The sequence below is a fragment of the Rana temporaria genome, chromosome 1 (assembly GCF_905171775.1).
Source record: "Rana temporaria chromosome 1, aRanTem1.1, whole genome shotgun sequence".
Lineage (NCBI taxonomy): Eukaryota > Metazoa > Chordata > Amphibia > Anura > Ranidae > Rana > Rana temporaria.
In genome coordinates this window covers 497,348,583-497,369,808 of record NC_053489.1, presented here as the reverse complement: position 1 = coordinate 497,369,808, position 21,226 = coordinate 497,348,583, and the positions used below count along the sequence as shown (strand labels likewise).

Sequence of the window (21,226 nt, the reverse complement as noted above, 5' to 3'; positions counted from 1 at the left end):
TGAATGAATAAAAACTGACCTGACAGAAACACTATCATGTGCATGAAAAAAACAAAAAAAAAAATCTGCTTGCACATTATAGGATGATTAAAATAAGCACAACTTCACCTTTTTTCACTAAGATAACTAAAAAATTCTCATTGCAAACGTGAAAACTCAATTTGCAAAGAGAAGAAGGGGTGAATGTGCACTGATTTCAATCATCCAATCATGTGCAAGCAAAAAAAAATGTTTCTTTATTTTTCATTGGACACGACTGGGGATTTGTTGCATAGAGAATTTTTACTTTGCATCACCCATTCACTAAGCTAAACTAAATTTGTGTGTTCTACTCTTTTAGTAAACCAACTACAATGTGAATGCATGGTAAATGTTTAAAGCTCAGTAAATGTATAGTAGACACATCTTCCATGCATCCCAAATGCCCATACTAACCAATAAAAAGCTACAGTAAATTATGTTAATAATCTATTTGACCATAAGCACCACTTCTAGCTAGATGCATCAGAATATCATTTATCACAAGGAAAAATTATTAATTTGCACTATATAAAATATTTACCGTTCTGGGTGCTTTGAGATGTCTGTCCAGGTAGTACTCCTCCTATCTGAATTGTAAGAACATTAAGCCCACCGAACTCTTGAGTGATATGATGAATATCTCGGCTGTGTGCTTGGTCTAATGACAAACTAGTAGTGGATCCGTTTTTCTCCATAAGAAGGGTATGCCAACGACCATCAGCCACATACATCTCTGGGATATTTCGCTCTACTTTGCCTGCAATACCGGCATCAGATGTGTAATGGAGTTTTCCATTTTTGACCTGCAATATAAAAGTAAAAAGTTTCAGATGAAGTAAGAAATTAGTCAATACAGAAATAGGGGAGCTACCATGACTCCATAACTGATTTGTGAATAGGGTTTTCTCTGGAAATGTCGAGTCCAATGATTGATCAAGAACAAAAAGGACAAAATTAATGGATCTTGTACCTTTAACAACAAGAAAGCAAAAGCAGCTCCTGTATTCCTACCTGGAATTTTTTCAAAATTAGACCCCTCAGTTTCTTTTTCATATATCTTATGCTGGATTGGTTATGGTGTCCATGACTTTTGGCAAATATGCCTGGCACTGTAGTTTATATGTAAAAAGTATATTTTATTATATTTACATAAGTTCATTTCCCATAATAAATTCAAATTAGGAATGGATAAATAGGGCAATTAGGATTGGCACAACATATGCTCAAACCTCCAATAAAATCCCACATTTTGGAAAAAAATAACTTTCATACCGAACCACAAAACCCCCTTTCAGCCATAAGATAAATACATATTCAACACTGTGATATAAAAGTGTGACTAAAGTGCTGTAGCCATTTATGAGTCCAAATAACTATTTCTATACATTTTATATTCATCTTATATAAAGTGAAATGACTTTTAATTGGTCTAACTGTGTTTCCACCAGGTTTGAATCACAGAATATTCTATAGGAGAAAGAAACCCATGTTAAGTTGATAATTGTCTGCTTCACCTAATAAAAATATAATCTGAACTAAACTGAAGTTAAAAGACGGCAAACACTTAAGACGTTTTCCATCTTACTAAGGTGAAGTATATTCCGTAAAAGTTAAACAAAGATAGCCCATTTAAGAAAAATCACCAAGTATGCAATTTTTGGTAAGGAATAATTTTACCCATTTAAAAATCGTGATTCCAAAGATGAGTGGAAAAGCGATGTATTTTATATTTTAAATTTGTATACTTTAAACCTTTAATGATATTGGGTACAAGTTATCTCTACCAATGTATCTTCCCTTCAAAGTAATATATGCTACTTCAAAAGACTTAAAAAATATAGATTATGTACATAACTTGCCTTGTTATGTTCTCCTTATTAGACTGAAAGCATGATTTAATGTAGTCTAGGTCTGATTTATAAACTTCCATCTCACTGTTAAAATTACATACATTTTTGTCACAAATTTTAGGTTTCAGGAAGAGAACAGAAGTGGAATACACTCGGTAATATTAATTTACTTAAAGGGGTTGTAAAGGAATTTTTTCTTCCCTAAATAGCTCTCTTTACCTTAGTGCAGTCCTCCTTCACTTACCTCATCCTTCGATTTTGCTTTTAAATGTCCTTATTTCTTCTGAGAAAATCCTCACTTCCTGTTCTTCTGTCTGTAACTACACACCGTAATGCGAGGCTTTCTCCCTGGTGTGGAGAAAGCCTCTTGAGGGGGCGAGCAGGCAAGTCAATACGCTCTCTACTTTGCAGATAGAGAAAGGAGCTGTGTGTTAGTGGGTGTCCTGACACTCCTGCTCGCCCCCTCAAGAGGCTTTCTCCACACCAGGGAGAAAGCCTTGCATTATGGTGTGGAGTTACAGACAGAAGAACAGGAAGTGAGGATTTCTCAGAAGAAATAAGGACATTTGAAAGCAAAATTGAAGGATGAGGTAAGTGAAGGAGGACTGCACTAAGGTAAGCTATTTAGGGAAAAAAACAAATTTCCTTTACAACCCCTTTAATTAGGCAGTCTGTAACACAACAACAAATGTTCATTGTCTTTTGAAGGTTGAAATCTAAATGTTTGCTGTGGGGAAATATTGACAACACTGATGAAAGCCTGGTACAGGAAACATTTTCTCTTTACAAGGGGATAAAAAGACCAAGGAGTATACAAAAGTGTGGTGATACCATATGGATCACTGGTGGGCGCTTGACAATTACAACAACTGAATCACTATTGACAGTTGCCTTCCCTAATCAGATCAAATTCTGGAGGATTTTTCCCTATATTCCTGGACTGGTAACACTGAACTCAGGAAAACACTGGAGGCCCATGATTTGTCAATGGTCCACGATGGGTATCAACTCGAGTATATGTACATGCAAAGTTTTACCACTTGCAAAAGATTAATAATGTTAATAATAATAAAAATACAAATCTCAGTGAACAATTTTACTGTGTACTAAAATTCCATTCTCCTGAATGAAGAATATTCTACAATTATGATTCATGACCACTGTGGGAATGTTGTTAATAGGGGTAAACATCTGTCCTTGGTCCAACATTAGGCAACTACACTGCAATATTATCAATAATATCTGACACATCTACACTAGTATAATATAAAATATATATATATATATATATATATATATATACATATATATAAAACTATAATGGAGGATTTAGATTTGCAAAGTAGATCGTAATAAAAAATAGATCTTATGCCGCGTACACAGGACCATTTTTCGGGTTGTAAAAAATTACTTTTTTTTTTATTTCATTAAAAATGATCATGTGTGGGCTCCAGAGCATTTTTCACGATGTAAAAAATGGGCTTTAAAAATTTCGAACATGCTCTAATTTTTCACAAGGTTTTTAACGTTGTCGTTTTTAACGTCGTCGTTTTTAACGTCGTCGTTTTTAACATCGTCGTTTTTAACATCGTTGTTTTTAACGTTGTAAAAAATGGTCGTGTGTGGGCTTTAACGACGTGAAAAAAACACGCATGCTCAGAAGCAAGTTATGAGACGGGAGCGCTCGTTCTGGTAAAACTAGCGTTCGTAATGGAGTAAGCACATTCATCACGCTGTAACAGACTGAAAAGCACGAATCGTCTTTTACTAACACGAAATCAGCAAAAGCAGCCCCAAGGGTGGCGCCATCCGAATGGAATTTCCCCTTTATAATGTTGTCGTACGCGTTGTACGTCACCGCGCTTTGCTAGAGCATTTTTTTTTCACGATCGTGTGTAGGCAAGGCCGTTTTAATGATCGGGTTGAAAAAAACTTTGTTTTTTCTAGACCATTAAAAACTTTATTTTTTACAACCCGAAAAACGGTTGTGTGTACGCGGCATTACTTTCTAAAAAAGTACACGTTAATTCTTTACCTGCAATTATAATCTACGTAGACATTCAGGGGACACAAAATGAGTATGCCAGACGAAAAAAGATAAGTGTGGATGAATTTTTTTTATTCAGTACCGCATTCACAATGGTCAGCTACGTTGATCATTCAAGCATGATTTGAGTGTATATATATATATATTTATATATATATATATATATATATATATATATATACACATATACACAGAATATGTAGTATATATTTATGACCTTAGGAAGCTTATTGCCAGCTTCACTACCGTACTCATTTCAAGTGATGACAGGCTTGACTGAGCCACAGCCAGAGAATAAACTTATCAGGTTCCTTAAAGGAGAGTGTAATTTATGCAGTGTTGTGCTTTTTATTATGAGTCAGGGACATTTTCTGGCTTAAAAATACATTCTGGGGTCTGTAACTAGCATGCTATCTTTAAACAAATAAAAAAAAAAAGATAATTAATTTATAAATTAGATATGGTGTGCCCTTCACAATTCATGGATGATCATAGCAGGAATGCTCTTCACAGTTTCAGTTGTCATAGCTGATTAATTCTAGTACACAGCAATTGTTCAAACAGGCAAAAAAAGAAGACAACACCGAAAAGGGAAACCATCCCTCAAAACCATGTACTCAAACCATGACCTTAAATAACTTGCATAACAAAAAAAAAACAATGAATAAATGCAACTGGGTTTTTCTAGAGCAAACTAGACTTGAAACAGACCTCCAGCCAAACATTTTTTCTTAAAATCGAATGTGTATTTTTTTTACTGTGACTGTACTATACAGAATCCAAGGTTTTCTGTAAATGGATAAGAGGAGTGGGGGGCAGATAAACAATGGTGGGGCTTTTTTGTTTAAGTGCCACAGCTTTCAAAGTTGCCGCTCCTGAAGTATATTATTATTATTTTTATTATACTGCATTTATATAGCTCCAACTATTGCGTCAAGTATAGTAAAAGATATGCTTTCTGGCATACATTAAATTGTGAATAGTAGTAAAGAAAGGGTAACAATCCTAAAAGTGGCACAACCCTCATGCAAGTAAACTTTTTTTTTACACAGTAGATTTTAAGAAAATAATGTTTGTTTGATTTTATATTTTACAGCTAGTATGGTTAATTGTGTTTTTCTTCAGACACTTGCTTGGACAAAGCCATATTTATAGTGCGGTTGTGTTTTCTGAGGTTTACTATCTGAAATGGCTAATAATGAGAAGAACTGGTTTGGATCTATGTCAGAGGATGAAGAAAATAAAGGAACAGAGAAGTTCTTGTGATTTATAGTGGACTGCCACAGAAATAAGAGTGGTCTTTCATGAACATGTCACTTTTACTGTGTGGAAATTACTTCTACTATGAAAATTACACATTGTTATATATTGGGCTGATCTAGTAGGTAGAGAAGATGTGCATATAAGTTAAAAATATGGACACTTTGGAGCAATTGCAGCAGTCCACAAGCTGTCAGTAATGTACAGTACATTGGAACGAGCATAATTTGTTCCAGGAGAATGCTCGTAATCCAAAGTACTCGCATATCAAAGCGAGTTTCCCCAGTGAAGTCAATGGAAATTAAAATAATTTGTTCCGCATTGACTTCAATGGCATGCAATACCGCAGGCGGCCAGAGGTGGCCACAGAGCCTCGGAAACGGCCAAAAAAAGGCCCGAGGACACCTCGGCTGACCTCGGCAAACCTCAGAAAGAGTCTGTTTCCGAGGTTTGCCGAGGTCAGCCAAGCTGTCCTCAGGCCTTTCCGCGCATTTCTGACCGGCGCAGAGCGGCTGCAATCTGCGCCGTTCGGCTTCAGTGCCCCCCCACCTCAGGCCAAACGTGGTACTGCACACTGCTTTGGCCTGAATCCTGCTCGTTTTGCGAGACAACACTCGCGAACCAAGTTAGGATTCTTTTTTAACCACTTAACAACCGCCCTATAGACAAAATACGTCTACAAGGCGGTTGCTTAACTCTGGGAGGGCGTCAATGTACGTCCTCCCAGAATCGCGCTCCCGCACGCCCTGTGGGGCGCGCACACGGGAGTCTCCGTGACCGCCGGGTCCTCCGGACCCGGCTGATCACGGATCACGGTAAATCGCCGCTGATAGCGGCGGTTTACCACGTGATCGCTCCGTCCAATGACGGAGCGATCACTAGTAAACAAACCGGCGTCATGTGATGACGCCGGTTCCTCCCTCTCCTCTCTCACAGTGTGAGAGAGGAGAGGGGAGAGAGCGGAAGCAGCTGCTGCTGCTGCTGCGGGCTGGATCTGTGACACATGCAGTCACAGATCCAGCCATCCATCCCTCCCTGTGCAATACTCTGCAATGCCCCCATACTCTGCAATGCCCCCATACTCTGCAATGCCCCCATACTGTGCAATGCCCCCATACTCTGCAATGCCCCCATACTCTGCAATGCCCCCATACTCTGCAATACCCCAAAATACTCTGCAATGCCCCCATACTCTGCAATACCCCGCAATACTCCGCAATGCCCCGCAATACTCCGCAATGCCCCGCAATACTCCGCAATGCCCCACAATACTCCGCAATACCCCGCAATACTCCGCAATACTCCGCAATACCCCGCAATACTCCGCAATACCCCGCAATACTCCGCAATACCCCACAATACCCCGCAATACCCCACAATACTCCGCAATACCCTGCAATACCCCACAATACCCCACAATACTCCGCAATACCCCACAATACTCAGCAATACCCCACAATACTCAGCAATACCCCACAATACCCTGCAACGTCGTCTATGGGGATTTTTAAGTAGCGAAGTTTGGCGCCATTCCACGAGCGTTTGCAATTTTGAAGGGTGACATGTTGGGTATCTATTTACTCGGCGTAACTTCATCTTTCACATTTATGCAAAAGAATGAAGAAGAAATACAAAATTTGCCAAATTTTATAACAGAAACAAAGAAAAATTATTATTTTTTACAGAATTTTCTGTCTTTTTTCTCTTATAGCGCAAAAAATAAAAAACCCAACGGTGATTAAATACCACCAAAAGAAAGCTCTATTTGTGTGGAAAAAAAGGACGAAAATTTCATTTGGGTACAGTGTTGTATGACTGAGTAATTGTCATTCAAATTGTGAGAGCACCGAAAGCTGAAAATTGGTCTGGTTATTAAGGGGGTTTACGTGCCCAGTGGTCAAGTGGTTAAATACAGTGCTCGTATTGTGAAATGCTCGTTAACCGCGTTACTCTCAATCCGAAGGTTCCACTGTATAATCGTTAACATGCTATGTAGTAGCTATGTAGTATGAAATAGATTCCACATATCTATCTTTTTTAGACATTGAAAAAGATATGACCTTCTTTCTCATAGTCAATGAAAGCACATGGCCACCATCAATGTAAACTTCATGAAGTTGATTAGGACATGCAGTTTCAGCCACTGCAGTTTAAGCAGCGAACACTGCCCTTCACTAAAAAAAACAAAACAATAATGCAGTAGAAATCACCCACTAATGACATGTAAGTATATTGTGGAGCCTCCTACTGACGTTATCGCATTCCGGAAGTTGATGTTTTATGCTAGCTTGGTGACAATTTTTACATGCACATTGTTTTTAATCATATGCAAGTGTATTTACTTATCTTAATTAATATTTTAGAGGGTTTTCTCACACTATGGAAAGGCATCTTTTTGTTTGGAGTCTGGACATTGCTGTTTGCTGAACGGCTTTCTTGGCTATAGAAGATGTATGGAAGGTACCATTGATGTATATGGAAAACGACTGAATTGCTGTATGACCACTCATATAAAGAGAGTCTTAGGCCGCGTTCACACGATCAGTCCATCCGATGAGAACGGTCCGATGAAGCTGACTGATGGTCTGATGTGCCTACACACCATCAGTTAAAAAAACGATCGAGTCCAACGCGGTGATGTAAAACACAACGACGTGCTGAGAAAAATGAAGTTCAATGCTTCCAAGCATGCGTCGACTTGATTCTGAGCATGCATACTAATCGTCGGTTTTGACCTATCGGTTAGGCGTCCATCGGTTCAATTTTAAAGCAAGTTCTAAAAATTTTGACCGAAGGTTAACTGACCGATGGGGCCCACACACCATCGGTTTGGACCGATGAAACAGTCCTTTAGTCCATTTCCATCGGTTTTGACCGACCGTGTGTACGCGGCCTTAGAGAGTTGTTAAGTGTGCATCCTATTATTACTCTGTGTGAAGGCTTTCGTTGGAGACATCACTGACACAATCCTGTTTCAAGAGGGGAAAATGTATCTGCTCTGCACTTCTGATGGGACTATTCTTTGGACACTATTTACATTTTTTGTAACTTTTCAATTCTCGATGTGGTTTGTAACCTAAGGTTCATATATTGGGACTGGATTTATATATATATATATATATATATATATATATATATATATATATATATATATATGGTTATTTATCTGCATTCGTGTAAATATTACAGCTAAATGTATGGTTTTTTTTTATCTCAACAATGCAAGCAATGCATATGTATAGGCAAAGTATGCTTTTAAAATATTTACCTTTACAGCTGTATAATTGCTGATTTCGTGAATTTGGAGTAAAAGGCCGTTTTCACTTCTTGTCCGGAATTTTATCTCTAAGTGATTGGCAAATGTTGAATCTGTGTCCACACTACGATGCTGTAAAAGATATTCACGTTTCTTGTTCTGGCTGATGGCATATTCCAAGTAACCCCTGCCTTCAAGAGATAAGGCAGTGTCTGCAGTTATATCTACAAAGACAGCAGAACAGAAGAACAAATTAGATACTCCTAAAATATGAAGCACTAAACAAAACAAAAAAAACCAAAATCTATGGTTTATAGCACAAGTGTAGACAGTAAAATGAATACAGTACATGTAAATGTTGTATAACAAGAAATAGGCATGGGCAGAGGGAAAAGGTTTTTTTAGCCTGTTCCTAAAATCTTTATTCATACTCAATCGCATATATTGCATAATCGCTTATGCTTAATAGGGATTTGTACTTAAAGCAGAACTCCAGTCAATAATAACAAACATGAACAGTTTATTAAAATGTAAAATAACAAAAAACAGCTTTTGCTGCAATATTCACCTTCAATCCAGGTATTTGGCAATATTTTTTTTTCTTCCTGGATACCCTTATTTGGATGGCTAGCATAATTAAACTCCCTTTCTCTTAAGTCAAAGTCAGTGTCACCCTGGACCTGACCCAGTCTCTAACTTGACAGCAAAAGAGAATCATGACAGTGATATGCTCACCTCCTTGTCACTCTCCTCTCTCATCTTACAACCAAGCTTCTTGTTGGCAAATATACTGTTTATACTGTTTCTTCCTCTAACAGTCCAGACCAGTGGCTAGTGGATGCAAAAGGCTGATACCAGGTCAGATTTAGTTACTTACACTGCTTGCATTTTAAAAAACTACATTTAATGATGTACTAATGACTTCTAAGCCACACTAATTTGCCTGGAGTTTAGCTTTAAGACCTGGAGCAATTGCCTTACTGACTTTAATCTTGAACTGGCACAGCACCCTGCCATGTGTTTTCCACAAAAATATATGAAAAAAAGCTGCGGTTGGTAACAAGAAGCCCTACTTCTCAAGCATGTTCACCCTATGAATGCATCAAGTTGTGAGGAGACATCCCACTGGTCTCCTGGACAGTAGGACTTCCCCACTCCAGAGAATCCTGGACAGAGCAAATCAGACCCTGTCCCACTATGCCCAAAGCTGAAAAAAAAAAAAAAAAAACGTTTGGTCGAAACATCACTGCAAGCAGCACTTTTAAGTTACTTTTATTAAGATACAATTTCTACCTAAAATACACATAAGTGTAATTGAATTCTGACCCTGGTTGTGTTTTATGCCAAAATAGAAGAGCACAAAAGATAGAGATCTACAAGTTTTCTTGTTAAATGTTTCCCAAAGTCACATCTTTTAATAAGCCTGAAAGTCTTGTGTAAATGCTAGTACCAGATCTGAATAAGGAACAGAAACACCTGTACTATGCATGATAACACCTAACCAAGAACCGCATAAAACCAGCACATAAAATGCATGACTATATATTGTGGGGCCCTCGGCCTATTTTTCCAGTGAAGTAAGGTTATTATAAAGCAATGTAAAACTTAACATACACTTTTCACAGTACTTTCCAGTAAAGCCATCTTTACAGTTACACTGTTGCCAGAACCAATTATCGACACAGGTTCCTCCATTTTGGCAAGAGCTCGAAGTACAGGCTCCTTCTAATCTTGGACACCTAGACATACAAAGGGACAGAAGAAAAGAAGCTTTAGATATTGAGCACTCTGCATCAAGGTGACAGATTTGCCATGTGCTTTCCAAATATACCATATGATTTTTAAATTGCCAGAAAGGTGACAATGATGTAAAGATGATATTTCCATGTGGAACCTTTTTTGCATGTTGTAATTTTAAATATAGACGTGTTTCTTGTAATCAGTATACAAAAAAATATCTCATCTTTATTTGTCTTGAAGTTCAGAGTATGCAATTTCCGTGTGATTTTTGCATCAGTCTTAGTTAATATTATTACTATTTTTATTATTTTAATATTATTTTTTTAAATTTGAATACTAAAATATTTTTGTATTTATTGTGTTGTACACTTTTGTTTCTATCAGCAATCCAAAAACACTAGGCTAACGTTTCTTAGCTTTCTTGAGTAGCTAAAATAGTTTAAGTTTCAAGAATATTAATTTATAAGGGCACGAGAAAGGACGTGTGACCCTGTTAATTCACCTGCACATAATTAGGGAAATATGAAAGCATGGCACGTGGGAAAAACTAGTGACCCTATAAATTCACCTGTACATGACTCAGGAAATCTTGCATGACCTGCTGAGAAGCAGGGAAGTCCCATTGAAAGAAAGAAAAGCCAACTAATTAGTGATAAAACAGCTAGCTTCAGCATTATACTGCAGGACATATAGCAAGTAACTATTATACTGCAGGACATGTGCATGTAACTCATTACTATTATCAGTAAGCTATGGTGTTCATACCCTAGGTATAAGACCTTTACAATTTCCTAGGTTATATTTAAGACCTCAGAATACAATAAATATCTCAATAAGTCCATGTAGCAGCTGGAAACGCTCCCCCCAGACAAATAGGCCATATATAAAGTAAACCAAGTTCATAAGCATTGGAAATTTATTAAAGGAACACTAAAGGCAAAAAATTTTTTTTTTTTAAATAACACACATGTTATACTTATCTCCACTGTGCAGCTCGTTTTGCACAGAGTGTCCCCGAATCCTGTCTTCTGGGGTCCCTCAGCGGCTGTCTCGGCTCCTCCTCGCAAAAGCTTTCTACCTTCATGCGAGCGAGCGAGCATGGTGGAAAGCTTTTGTGGGCGCGCTCCCGTGATACAGCGGCGGGCATAGCCGCCGACTGTATCACTCGGCCCAGCCCCAGCGCCATCTGATGTGATTGACAGCAGCACCAGCCAATGGCTGCGCTGCTATCAATCCGTCCAGCCTAGCCAATCAACGGCCAGGCTGGGAACCGAAGAGGATCACGAGGACACGCGCGGGACTTTCGAGGGGTGAGGTAAGTAAAACAGGGATTCAGGGGGCGGGGGGGGCGTTACCGTCGGATGTTTTGTCACCTTAATGCATAGGATGCATTAAGGTGAAAAAACATTTACCTTTACAACCCCTTTAAGGACTCTTTATTTAACTTACTTACTTTATTTATGACCTTTACAATTTTAAACATAAATAGTGGTGTATAGCAGTTCTAGATGCACAGTTGGCCAAGAGGCCGAAAGGAATGATTTGTGTGTGTACTGTGCATAAGAAATAAGTGAAATTGACAATTTTAGCATTAGATTCAGATAAAATACACAAAGCCTGAAATTATAACCATTGGAATTAATACCAAATGTTACTATTTACTCTGTCAGAGCTTAAAAAAATATATATTTAATAAACACTGCATACAAATTAACTATAACAATATCACATTTTCACAGATCAGCCATAACATTATGACCACCCAGTTAACATTAAATAGGTCTAGACTTCTGTAGACAAAACAGCCCTGACCCTTCGAGGCATGTAGTCCACTAGACCTTTGAAGGTATGCTGTGGTATCTGGCACCAAGCCGTCAGTAGAAGATCCTTTAAGCCTCTGCCAGCTTGCCTTCATCGCATAGTACATCCTGGTGCCATCTCTTCACCAGATAAACAACGCAAAAACACCCGGTCATCTACATTATGTAAAAGACAACGTGATTCATAAGACCAGGACACCTTCTATTGCTCTGTGCTCCATTCTGATGCTCACGTGCCCATTGTAATGTAGGTGTTTTTGGCTGTGGACATTGGTCAGCATGGGCACCTTAATTGGTCTGAAGCTGAGCAGCACAATACACAACAAACTTCAATGCACTGTGTATTATGACACCTTTCTATTGGAACCAGCATTACCTTTGAACTACAGTGGCTCTTCCAGTGAATTGGGCTATATGGGTTAGCATTCTATCTCCACCTGCACCAATAAGTCTTGGCCACCCAAGACCATATCACCAGTTTGCCAGTTTTCATTACTTGGACCACTTTTGGTAGGTCCTGACCACTGCAGACTATAAACATCCCACAAGAGCTGTGGCTTTGGAGTTGCACTGACCCAGTGGTCTAGCCATCACAGTTTGACCTTTTTCAAAGTCACTCAAATCCTTATGCTTACCCATTTTTCTCCTTTTAACACATCAACTTCAGGGACAGCATGTTCACTTGCTGATTAATATATCCCACCCACTTTCTGGTGCCATTGTTACAAGATAATCAATGTTATTCACATTAGCTGTCAAGGGTCATAATGTAATGGTTGATCAGTGTATGTATTTCTCCAACTTCCACTGTTTTTGCTCAATCAGTTTTCAATCAAAAAACAATTAATTTAAATCATTTACATAGATATTATATATACCATGAAACAGCTGTTTGTTAATACTAAACGACTGACTTTTTGCATGTGATTGAAAATTGGACACTTTGAGTGGCCATGTATTGCAGAGGAAAGGAAACCAAATTATGTCTGTGTGAGAAGACTTGCTCTAGACTATTTTCCCCATGCCTATTAACATAAACAAATCCAAACACAGCTAAAATGCTTATGCTTTGTGGGTACCAGGGGTAGATAGAACTGTGTTGGGGAACAGGATCTGTGCAGAGATAGTCAATTATTGTCTGTGTCTGCACAAATATACTGTTTCGTCCACACAGCTTTATTTAAGGAATATAAGTTCACTGGTAACCAGAGGAAGACCAAAACTTCTATATACAGTTGCATTAAAAAGTATGTGAACCCTTTTGGAATAATATGGGTTTCTGCACAAATTGGTCATAAAATGTGATCTGATCTTCATCTAAGTGACAACAACAGACAATCACAGTCTGCTTAAACTAATAACACACAAAGAATTAAGTGTTACCATGTTTTTATTGAACACACCATGTAAACATTCACAGTGCAGGTGGAAAAAGTATGTGAACCCGAATTGTTGACTTGCATAAAGTTGGAAAGGGTTATAAAAGTACCTCCAACAGCCTTGCTGTTCATCAGTCCATGGTAAGACAAATTGTCTATAAATGGAGAAAGTTTAGCACTGTTGCTACTCTCCCTAGGAATGGCCGTCCTGTAAAGATGACTACAAGAGCACAGCGCAGACTGCTCAATGAGGTGAAGAAGAATCCTAGAGTGTCATCTAAAGACTTACAAAAGTCTCTGACATATGCTAACATCCCTGTTAGCAAATCTACAATACGTAAAACACTAAACAAGAATGTATTTAATGGGAGGATACCACAGAAGAAGCCACTGCTGTCCAAAAAAAACATTGCTTCACGTTTACAGTTTGCACAAGAGCACCGGATGTTCCACAGCAGTACTGGCAAAATGTTCTGTGGACAGATGAAACCAAAAAGTTGAGTTGTTTGGAAGAAACACACAACACTATGTGTGGAGAAAAAGAGGCACAGCACACCAACATCAAAACCTCATCCCAACTGTGAAGTATGGTGGTGGGGGCATCATGGTTTGGGGCTGCTTTGCTGCATCAGGGCCTGGATGGATTGCTATCATCGAAGGAAAAATGTATTCTTAAGTTTATCTAGACATTTTGCAGGAGAACTTAAGGCCATCTGTCCACCAGCTGAAGCTCAACAGAAGATGGGTGTTGCAACAGGACAACGACCCAAAGCATGGAGGTAAATCCACAACAGAATGGCTTAAACAGAAGAAAATACACCTTCTGGAGTGGCCCAGTCAGAGTCCTGACCTCAACCCGATTGAGATGCTGTGACATGACCTCAAGAAAGCGATTCACACCAGACATCCCAAGAATATTGCTGAACTGAAACAGTTCTGTAAAGAGGAATGGTCAAGAATTACTCCTGACTGTTGTGCACGTCTGATCTGCAACTACAGGAAACGTTTGGTTGAAGTTATTGCTGCAAAAGGAGGTTCAACCAGTTATTAAATCAAAGGGTTCACATACTTTTTCCACCTGCACTGTGAATGTTTACATGGTGTGTTCAATAAAAAACATGGTAACATTTAATTCTTTGTGAGTTATTAGTTTAAGCAGACTGTGATTGTCTATTGTTGTGACTTAGATGAAGATCAGAACACTTTTTTTGACCAATTTGTGCAGAATTCCATATCATTCCAAAGGGGTTCACATACTTTTTATTGTAACTGTACTGTAGTAAGCATTAAAACAACATTTGGATTAGGTTAGATAGAGGAAGTTGGGAGGACACAAATGTTCACTTCTGATTTAGGTCAGCATTAGGAATAACAAATCAGTAGGGTAAATTTGGCTCACGCTTCAGCCTTATACTGTATTGATTGATCTTTACTTCCTACAAATGTTAATGCATTGATTTTATACTTTACATTTTATCCAACATCTGTATTAAACATTAATGGAAATAGTATAGTAGTGTTTGATCAATGTAACTGTATTCTGTTGTCTTGGATAAAAAAAAAAGATTTAAAGTAAGACTTCAAAGAAGTTAAATGGTGTCATTATGTTATCATATTGCTTGACATACCGATCTAGAATTCCTTGTGCTGACAAAGCTTGGCTGGGTTCTAGAGGACGCCCATTCACTGCAAATTCCATTATACAACCTACAAAGTCATGGCTTTGTACTTGTCCTTTCCTTTGTAGTATTGGTTCCAGGGATCTGATACCTCCTACTGTTATTCTGTTTGGCTGAACATCCAGGGTCCTGTTCCAAGAAATAAGAATCATTGCAAAGCGAATTAATTTTTTTTTAGCAGTGATGATCATAGCATAAATCACCTTTGCTTTTTTGTCTAGACTTAACAAAAGATATGCATACTTATACCACATGCTTTTATACTATTCACAAATAGATAGAAACCGTTTAAATGTTAGGCTTTTAGGCTACAGTGGCTTAAAGCGGAGTTCCGGCCACAATTTCACTTTTTAAATATAAATACCCCTGTAATACACAAGCTTAATGTATTCTAGTAAAGTTGGCCTGTAAACTAAGGTCCGTTTTGTTAGGTTGTTACAGCATTTAGACACTTTATAAAATAGAAATTGACTGGGGCCATCTTAAGTGTGGGCATCATGAAGCCAGACTGTATGACTTCCTGGATTTCAGCCTTGCAGATCTCGAACATGCTCAGTGCTGCATAAGCAGTGTCAGATCAGGTTTCAGCACCTGTGCTGTCCAAGTCACGTGATTCTTTGAGACTGGGGAGTGCACAGACTCCTGGAAAGTTACACCCACTACATTCCCAGGAGTCTGTGCGGTGTAGGTTAGGAAGCATTAAGCACCTAGGTGCAGGAAGTGGGAAGATTAACTATTCTGCCTAGCAACAACACTTTGAAGGCATCTAAAAAAAAAAAATTTTCAAAAAGGACTAATGACATTTTTTTAAAACTACTGATGTAATGTTATATTTATGGGTGGAACTCCACTTTAAAGAAGAACTCTAATCTGGCCACAAAACAAAATGTGTAATGTCTGAAATCTAACAACCCTTTCTTTAAAAGCAAGAAAATAGGTGCTTTTGTGTTATATTCTGTAATATAAGCAGGTTACATTTAACAACAATATCCAAGTTTTAAAATATAATAAAGTTCCTCTTTAAGATATTTTGAAGTGAAATAAGACAAGAAAAACATCAGATGCTGTAAGAACATACCAACATGTATAATAAAGAAACAGCAAAGTCTCTACACCAAAAATTACAATGAACACTGCCATTTCGTCAGAAACACAACCTTGATCCAAAGTCAACAGAAATAAGCAAATAGATAAGTACTTAATGGTAACAGTGTGTCCCATTAGGGAAATGTTCCTTTATCACCTGCCCTGTAGACACAACAGAAAGTGAGAGGAAATCTGTCCAAACTTGGGGAAAATTCCCTTTCAACCAACTGTCCCCGCAACTTTATTACTGTTTTGGTGTTAGCTCAAAATGTTTAACTTTCCGGCACTTGTGGCTCAAGACAAACCACTGTTTTTATACAGAGAGTGAGGGTTCTTATCTACAACATGCTGGCAAGTGACAAACCTTTCTACCTGGATGTGGCTGTTTTCTAATAAATAGTAAAATGGTTGAATGCCTTTTGTTTTGATACACCTAGAATAATTTAGCTGATTTAAAATGAAGATTCAATTGGGTCTAAAGCTAACAAACACTGGAACAAAAAGGTGGTTTGCTATTAGCAATCAATGGGTTTGACTTCGTAAATGCAAATAGACAGTTGCACTCTGCAAGGGCGTTTGCTCCAGAGCCTAATAAATGAGATAAAGCTTAACTTTGCAAAGAAGTAACAATCACTTGCAGAGGATACAAAAAATAGCATTTTGCTTGCACATGATTGAATGGTGGAAGTCAGAAGAGATTTCCCTCATTTACTAATTTCTACAGCAAATTTCCTTTCAGAATGCACCTTCCCTGCAAAGTGTACAGTCTATTTGCCTTTAGTAAATCAACCCCAATGAGATTCATAACTTCACTGTGAATGGTTGCTGTAGGCAGTGCTTAGTGTAAACCCAAGTGCCAAAACCGAATTGTTGGATCTCTGGTAGTGATTTTTTTTGTTGTTTCTCTTGTAATATATGTTAAGAAATGGTAAACTACGTATATTTAATCTGAGTAAAAATATTAATGATCAGTCAAAGTAGCAAAATTAGCAGTTATCCCTGTGACCAACAGGCCCCCATATGTACTTCCAATATCCTTTACTCAAGTTTTTATAGGGTAGACCCACAGCATCAGAATGATAGATACATGTTATAATCTATACAACGTACACTTAAAAAATCAATATTTTGAAGAAATGGAACCAAAATATTGAGTAATTATCTGCTAAACTTTCCCAAAAAAGCCTCTAAAGATTTGGCTCATCAAACAATAAAAACATAAAAGTTTAGTGAGCTTACACTAAAACATGTTTAGCCACAACAGTACATAGACTTAGAAATAAATCTTATTGAAAGTATCTGTTGGGTGTCCAGTGGCTAATGTCTGGAATCCTGCTGTAGAAGGTATCTACTGCAAAAATAGGAATACTATATGTATGTTTTTCTAAAATCAATGAATAAGATAGTAAAATATTTAATGGAGTTCAATCAGGTAGGAAGTTTGCATTTCTTGAAACGATATTGTTATTAAAAGTAACTGTGTCTGCAGGGAATGTCTTGTGAAATTTAAAAGAATTTTCATTGGAAAAAAGCGACAGTAGGTGGATGACGTTTTCACTTATTAACAGTTTTACAGAGGGATCAAGTTTGTAAGACGTGGTGAAAAATCTATACAACAGCATCAACAGAAACAGAAAAATCCCCCTCTGGTTTAATAATCAAATGTGTTTTTCTAAGTTAAAACAAATTGCACTATCCCATCTGGCAGTGTTGTAAAGGTTTAGAAATTTACCAGTCACTGGAAACAGCCGTGGTACTGACGGTACAAAACCCTGGTTCCCGGTCCTCGGAGCAAGTGTCAACTGTCAGTGACGCTGCCTGCAATAAAGTTTCATATTCAAGATGAAATGGATACACCAAGAGCCCAGCCTTGTAAAATATCATACAGCAGTATTAAGTTATTTAAATCAATATATGTAAAATAATTTCCTTTCAAGCTTTATAAGTAAAATTAAAATGTTTAGCGATATGGAAAAAAAAAGGGTCAGTTTTCTAAAGTAACCTTTTTGGAACTGTTGAAATTAATGTTTCAACTCTATGGCTGTCAAGGGAGCAAGAACACAATATGGTAGTATCAACAGTCATATGCAGGTGGAAGGGGTTTGGAAAAACGATAGTATACTCTACAACTTAGCACAGCTGTTGGCTTACAAAGGCTATTACAACAGTCAATGGAAAGACATAACCAATGTACACAGAGGGGAGAAAGATTAGCACCAAACCTGCAAACACTTTAAAGATCCAATCTGTGTTTTTTAAAATGTCAGAACTAACCCTTTAACCTCATGGGTGGAGGACGCCCATATTTGCAGCCTTGGTTTAAAACATCTTCACATTGCTACATTATACAGATATTTAACTTTATTGATTGGTGCATACCTGCCACAGGCTGTAACATAACAGTCAGGCCCCGTACACACGACCAGTTTCCTCGGCAGAATTCAGCTTCCGACCGAGTTTCTGGCTGAATTCTGCCGAGGAAACTGGCCGTGTGTACACTTTCGGCCGAGGAAGCCGACGAGGAGCTCGGCGAGGAAATAGAGAACATGTTCTCTATTTCCTCGTTGTTCTATGGGAGCTCTCGTCCCGCCGAGCTCCTCGGCGGCTTCAGTGCTGAACTGGCCGAGGAACTCGATGTGTTTGGCACGTCGAGTTCCTCGGCCGTGTGTACGAGGCTTAACACTATAAGATTTTTTATGTCATAGTAAACAGTCTTGCAGGAAGGCATCTATTACTACTATTGTTCATCCTTTTTAATGAATAACCCAAAGAAATACATGTTTATAGTTTAACCGCTTGCTGACCAGCCACCATCATTATACTGCGGCAGGCCAGCTTGTTCCCAAGAATCGTCATAGCTGTACGTCGGCTACTATAACAACTATAGCAGTCGCGTGCCCAGGCTGCACGTTGGGGAAGCGATGCACGTGACCGGCAGCCGCGATGTCTGCCGGCCACCCGCGATCGCTCCTCAGAGAGCCAGAACGGGGGTCTGGCAATGTAAACAAACAGATTCCGGTCTGTCAAGGGGAGTACAGATTGATCATCTGTTCCTAGTGATTAGGAACAGCGATCTCTGTGTACTTCCAGTAAGTCCACTCCCCCCACAGTAAGAAACACCTCCCTAGGGAACACTTAACCCCTTGACCCCTTGATCGCCCCTGGTGTTAACCCCTTCCTTGCCAGTGTCATTTATACAGTAATTATTGCATTTTTATAGCTGTATAAATCACTGGTCACTGGTCCCAAAAACGTGTCAAAAGCATTCTTAAATATACTTTTTATTGCAATCAGCCTACATTTTACTTGGTATCAACCTCTTGCAGTCCCTGTACAGTAGAGCTCAGACTGGGCAAAGAAGAAGCATCACAAGGAACCAATCAGTTGTGCTACAGTGCAAGGAACATGCTGATAAGAGAGAGCTAGTGACAGAGAGCCAAGCTCATCAGTGTGTTGCTCCTCTTTTCACTATTTACATGGTTGGGAGGAGACCTGTAAGTGTTACTAAACTTCAACAGAGAAAAATCTAATATCCTGCCTGGTGCTGTGCATAGCTGTTAAAATGTAAGAAATATAAATCTTTTGGCAGGTAAAACAGCTCCCCTAATTTATGTTTTCATTTTTGTTTTTGCTATTTTTCAGTTTACAATGATGTGCACTGTATGCATGTATTAATAATTCACATTAACAACTGGTTTATGTCACAGTAGCAATAAGCTATGGTTTATTTTTACTTTATTTATTGTTTGCAAAATATATTGATATGCAATACATTTGCCACAATCTCCAGCTTAAAAATAGATTACAGTATAATATTCCAAGTTCAATTCTTTCACCTAAGGACACAATGAAAAAAATCAATAATAACGAGATGAAAGCCAACTATTGAGTAGAGAACAATAAAACATTCGGTGGACACGGTTTAAAAAGCTGCTACAAAAATATCAACCTCTCTTGTTATTTAAAATATTATTTTCAAATTGTATTTAATTCTATCATTTGGATCTAAGTAAATAAGCTGTGATGATACGTTTATACACATAACATAAAAATGACACAGATAATATTTTTTGAAAGCGATCGTGACATTTTTTTAATATGTGCTGTGTTGTTACATTTCCCTGTTCACATTCTGTCTATCCTTGTCTAATCTGCAATATTTCATCAATGACAACTTAATGCTTTTACCAGGTTTCCACAAACTCCCATTGCACCTTAGGAAATGACAGGTTTGAAATCCTGTGGGTTGAGGACAGACTTATACAAAAAAAATTGTACATGTGGAAATCGTGTTACATTCAACAAAATTGCATGTGGCAGAAAAAAATGAAATTTAGTCATTTAAAAAAAAAAAATCTGAATACAAATAGTAAAAATAAAAATAATTGCATTTACATTCAGGCTGACAAATATTTTGGTGTGGAAAATGCACAGTGTTATCCAGAGGGTGAGCTGGAAGAAACCCAGTCATACCTCTTCAAGTGGCCTTTTTATTTTCTAAAAGGCTGCACACAATTTTGCATATTTTGTTTCATATGTACAGTACAGACACAACATTTATTGTAGGAATTATTGAGTTATCACTTGGCTAATAATAGCATAATTTTTTTTTTAAATTGTAAACACTTTTATAAAGCCCAGGTTCACTGAGCATTTGCACATTTTCACGATGCCTGTTCCGATACCTGGGAGAGAGAGAGGCAGCGTGTAATGCCTGTGTCCCTGTATAATGCTCAGACGGCAGCCATCCAGTGTATAAAAGCAGCGCCTCCTCCTCGTCTGTAATAGGGGAACACTCCCAGCAAGTGAGTCAGTGTTCTGCCTATCACGGACACCCTCTCATCCTCATCACATGGACGATGATGAGAGGATGTCCGTGATAGGCAGAACACTAACTCACTGCTGGGAAACTGAGTTCCCCTATCACGGACGAGGAGGAGGAGACGCGGCTTTTGTTCACTGGATGGCTGCCATCTGAGCATTATACAGGGACACAGGCATTACACGCTGCCTCTCTCTCTCCCAGGTATCGGATCGGGCAATGCTGTTCATTCACTTGTTTTTTTGGGTGGTTTTTATATTATTGTT

General features: G+C 38.3%; 1 protein-coding gene across 1 annotated transcript in view; it reads right to left on the bottom strand.

The window, feature by feature from the left end:
- Nucleotides 1-21,226, bottom strand: part of FAT4 (FAT atypical cadherin 4) — a 333,341-nt gene that overhangs the window by 4,794 nt on the left and 307,321 nt on the right. Inside the window, exons 12-16 of the mRNA XM_040330646.1 lie at nt 17,871-17,956; nt 15,002-15,181; nt 10,049-10,173; nt 8,447-8,658; nt 563-824 (exon numbers count right to left, since the gene is read on the bottom strand). Of these exons, the coding sequence (XP_040186580.1) occupies nt 563-824; nt 8,447-8,658; nt 10,049-10,173; nt 15,002-15,181; nt 17,871-17,956 (865 nt within the window). The remainder of the gene's footprint in view (nt 1-562; nt 825-8,446; nt 8,659-10,048; nt 10,174-15,001; nt 15,182-17,870; nt 17,957-21,226) is intronic.